Source organism: Triticum aestivum, chromosome 4A (genome assembly GCF_018294505.1).
Source record: "Triticum aestivum cultivar Chinese Spring chromosome 4A, IWGSC CS RefSeq v2.1, whole genome shotgun sequence".
In the NCBI taxonomy this organism is placed as follows: Eukaryota; Viridiplantae; Streptophyta; class Magnoliopsida; order Poales; family Poaceae; genus Triticum; species Triticum aestivum.
In genome coordinates, this window is record NC_057803.1 from 102,415,793 (window position 1) to 102,419,948 (window position 4,156).

A 4,156-nucleotide genomic window follows, 5' to 3' on the forward strand; every position below is an offset into this window, starting at 1 on the left:
TTTAGTGCCACATGCACCTGACGAGCAGGCCCGACATGTCAGAAATTGGTTTAATTTGTCCTAAATCGGTCATTTAAGTTTATTGAGAAAATTAGCATGAAAAGTGATAGATTTTTGGGACGCACAAGAAATGTGGTGGCAATTGTGTATGACAACTTCAAATGTGGTGGATTTTTGCAACTCACTCCTTTGTAAGAAGACTTGATGTTTCTGGTATAGAAATCGCAGAGGCGAGCTCTCTTTTATCAAAAAAAAAAAAAGCTAACAATGCTGCCTCGCTGATCTTATTTATGTTCGAATGCGTACTACGATTCCATGAGGCCACGAGGAGCTCTAACTAAAATCAGTACGCTATGACCCTCTTTGGTTTATCTGCATGGGGTGCATCGGCTTATAGCTAAAACAATACTCAAGGCAAGACATAATCACGATATCCGTCAACACCAACCGGAACTATAAGTGCACACGCTGATCCAACAGAGAGCAGCCAGGTGTTCCGTGTTCGTTGCCGCTGGATAACACAGCCACCTTCCACTAGAGAAGAAAAGTATCACCATCACCATCCTCACAAGTAAAAGTGGACCAGAAAAAGCCCCGGCCGGGGACGTCCCTGACGTGGCGCGGTGGCGCTGAACGCCGTCCCGATCAAGCGAAACTATTATCATGCCGCCCAGAAAGAAAGAAAGAAAGAATCTTCTCTTCGACGCGGCCAAAGACGATCGACCAAACCCGGGACAGCGCAACAGGTGTCATTCACCTTGAGAAAACGTGATTTCAGCGGTCTCTTCCTCCCTCCTTTCTTTTCTCCCATCGATCTAATCGCCCCCCGTCGTCAAGTCGCAGCATACCACGCGCTGCCTCGTGTCCACCATGATCAGGCTTCCGCCCGCGGATTTGTTGACTCGCCACTGCACGGCTCGGCTCACCCACCGGCCGCGAGGACTTTTCAGCGACCGCGAGAGCAGGCAAGCGGCGGCAGGACGGAGAGCATGGCAGCGCGACACCTCGACGCATTTGCGTGTGAAGGTTCTGCCGGAAGCTGAATTAACAATGCGAGCTCGAGCTTCTTGGACCCGGCACGGGGGGAAGAACATCCGCCCGAAACATTATTGTAGTCGAGGTTGCGCAACCGATTCTCGTTGCCGGACGCGTCCAAACGAACCTCACAATTGCGCAATCACGCCCGACCGGAGGAAGCATATGTATGATAAACAAAGAAGGAAAGAAGGTCGCGATCTAGTCAGAGGAGGATGAATCATGCATGCATGGAATGGAAGATTGGAAGCTTTGATCGTTTCCACCGGATTATAGTACAGTTTCTCATGACGCTCGAGAAAGAAAGCTTCTTGACACGCCGGAAACCATCGCCGGCTTTCGAAAGGAAAATGGCGGGGGCGGCGTGGGTCTGTCTGGCCTCAACACCTTTGCCACCCCCGGAAAATAAACGAAACAATTTCGTTGTGTATTTCATGAATTCCGCTATGGATGCCACGTTCGCCGCTGAGTCAGGGATCACGGACGATAGTATGGTGGATCCATGGATCCAGCGGCGGTCAGAATCTCGGGCGGCGCCTCCTGAGGTTGACGACGACGACGCTGACGTTGTCCGGGCTCTGCCGCGCTATCGCCAGCTTGGTCAGCAGGATGGCCGCCTCGGCGCATGCCTCGTCCACCTCCTCGCCGCTCTCCTCGTCGCTCTCGGAGCGTGCGTCGGCACAACCGCCCCCGTCGTTCTGGGCTTCGTCGCCGCTGCTGCTACCGCTGCCGCTGCCGCTTCCACTGCTCTGCCTAGGGCTCAGGTTGGAGGTCGGGCTCGACCGGCCGCCGCGGCGCTTCGCCTTGCTCCGCACGCACGACCGCACCACGTGGCACGCCACCTCGTTGCTCACCACGTCCCACAGGCCGTCGCTGGCGAGGATGAGGAACTCGTCCTCGCCGTCCTTCCTCTCCATGACCCGCACCTCCGGGTCGGCTATCACGAATGGCTTCAGGTAGCTGTCTCCGATGGCCCGGGACATGGCGAGCACGCCGAAGACGCGGGCGCCGTCCCAGAAGATGACGCGCCCTCCGGCCGCTTGGATCCGCTCGAACTCGTCGGGCCGATCCGGCTGATCAAAACGAATCAAACTACGGTTAGAACAACACGGAATTAAATCTTTATTAGCAGAGCTTAGAAGAAGAAGTTGGTTGTGGGCGCATACCTTGTGGTCGGATGACAGTGGGATGGCGGCGCCCCCGCGGCCGATGACCGCACGGCTGTCACCGCAGTTGGCGACGATGAGGTGGCGAGGGCCGACGACGGCGACGACGGCCGTGGAGCCGACGTGGTCGCACTTGGGCAGCTGCAACTCGCACCGGCAGGTGGGCGCTCCGCTGGCCCTTGACCTTGAGCTCACGGCCTCGGCGTCCATCCGCGCGAAGCTCCTCTCCATGACACCCATCCACCGCTCCGCGTCGTCCGACCCCGACGAGCGGGCGCCGCCGGCCTCCTCGGCGACGATCTCGTGCATCCGCTCCCCGCACGACGTTGCAACCTACACGCACATGCAATTCCATCCATAAATACTCCCGAGTCAAAACAAAGCGCGAGCTGCACATGCGCGCTCTCCTTTCGGCGTAGAGATATGCTACTAGTAGATCAGAAGGATAGATTATTTGAAGCAAGGGTATATAGGGACTCACATGCGAGCAGCCATGGCCGTCGAAGACCCCGAAGAAGTGGTGGCCGGGGAGGAACTCGGGCCGGATAGACACGGCGTCCTCCATGTCCCTCCGGCGTCCGCACACCGAAGTCACGCCGTACCTGGCGGGCTCGATCTCCTCCTCGTCCGTCGAAGAGGATTCCTCCTCCAGCTTCCGCCTCTTCCTGGAGGTCTCCTCCGCGCCACGCTCGGCCACCAGTCTATGCCGCCGTATCTCCATCCTCCGGCGCCGCGCGCACCGGCTGCCGACGTGGGACTCGGCGCCCTTGCCCTCCGCCCCCGCCCCCGCCCCCTCCGGCACGTCGCGGCGGATCTCCGACATGATTCACGAGCCCAACCAAGCTAGAGCAGGCAAGAACAAAGAGCTAAATATTTCTCCTCTCCGCTCCTCCGACGTTTGGCAAATGGCGATTTTGAAGGGGCAGCGAGCAAGTGGCGCCTCCATATAAATGTGAGGGGGGCGGGGGGGGAGGGGGCTCGACGTGCCACGCGCCGGCCGCCCCGTACAGTTGTGCGATGGCGCGGGGGCCGTCGGGCGCGGCTCCACGTGACGCCCGCGCGTGGCCGGTACGTGCCGCGGGGACGCGTGTCGAGGCGCGGGCGCGTCCACCGGGCGGCAGCGAGCTGGGGCACGCGGCCGCGCTACACGAGTCGGGCGGACGGGCGGGCCGGAATCGCTTCCGCGTTTGGCGTTCGGCGCGGGCCGTGGGCGGGTGGGGACACGTGTGCGCGGCTCCGTGGCTGCTCTCGAGGGGCGGAGGGGCCAGGTCTACGTGGACGATCCGTGGAGGGATAAGAGGGAAAGCCGGCAGGAGGTACACGTGGAGGAGGCAAGGGGTGGTGTACGGGCCACGCTCTTCCGGCGCCGGCTCGTGTCCGGTCGCCGTCGTCCGCCATGCCAGTATGCCATGGCCCTGCCTAGCTAGCTAGCGCCTTTATGGCGCTGGGCCACACCATGCACGTAGTACTACGTGGATCCCTCGATGCCAATCCGACTTGCATGTTCTTCCACAGGCTTGATGATTTGTGACTTGTGTTCGTCAGAATCATGATGAATCTCTAGTTTCCTCTTGCTGTTTTACCTTGGTTTTGGAATATGCTCTGTCGTCTCTTTCACATTCTCCTCCTCTGCACGAGAAAGGACCCGCGCCGTTCGAGCGCGGTCCTAAGAGCAATCGGGCGGCAAACACATCTACCCCATGCCTCCCTCAATGCTCGAAGAAATATGGAAGTGCCATGCGAATCACGTGAAATCGCATCGAGACCACGCTAGCTGCTGGCGTCCATTTTGTGGTGACAATGCCATGTACTCAACTGAACGCCAGACACGTACGTGCACAGCACAAAGGAGAGGAGCCATCCACATCGACAGAAAGGGAGGACGTGCCCGTCTCGAGCATGAGCGACGTCCTAATCACATACTCAAGCCACGCGTCGGGTAATTCGCAAAAAAA

General features: G+C 58.9%; 1 protein-coding gene across 1 annotated transcript; it reads right to left on the minus strand.

The window, feature by feature from the left end:
• Positions 1 to 1,268: 1,268 nt before the first annotated feature.
• LOC123085413 (probable protein phosphatase 2C 30) lies at positions 1,269 to 3,109 on the minus strand. Its single transcript, XM_044507045.1, has 3 exons — positions 2,683 to 3,109; positions 2,202 to 2,534; positions 1,269 to 2,108 (listed from the first exon to the last, which is right to left on the minus strand). The coding sequence occupies exons 1-3, from the start codon at positions 3,022 to 3,024 to the stop codon at positions 1,554 to 1,556; spliced, it is 1,230 nt and encodes a 409-aa protein (XP_044362980.1). The 5' UTR covers positions 3,025 to 3,109; the 3' UTR covers positions 1,269 to 1,553.
• Between the last annotated feature and the right edge of the window lie 1,047 nt (positions 3,110 to 4,156).

What these genes read in the sequence shown, in the direction of transcription:
- LOC123085413 (XM_044507045.1), bottom strand. Translation starts at nt 3,024, where the DNA reads ATGTCGGAGATCCGCCGCGACGTGCCGGAGGGGGCGGGGGCGGGGGCG. An exon ending in ACGGCCATGGCTGCTCGCAT is followed by an intron (nt 2,535 to 2,682) that starts GTGAGTCCCTAT and finishes ATGTGCGTGTAG; the next exon opens with GTTGCAACGTCGTGCGGGGA. An exon ending in CACTGTCATCCGACCACAAG is followed by an intron (nt 2,109 to 2,201) that starts GTATGCGCCCAC and finishes CGTTTTGATCAG; the next exon opens with CCGGATCGGCCCGACGAGTT.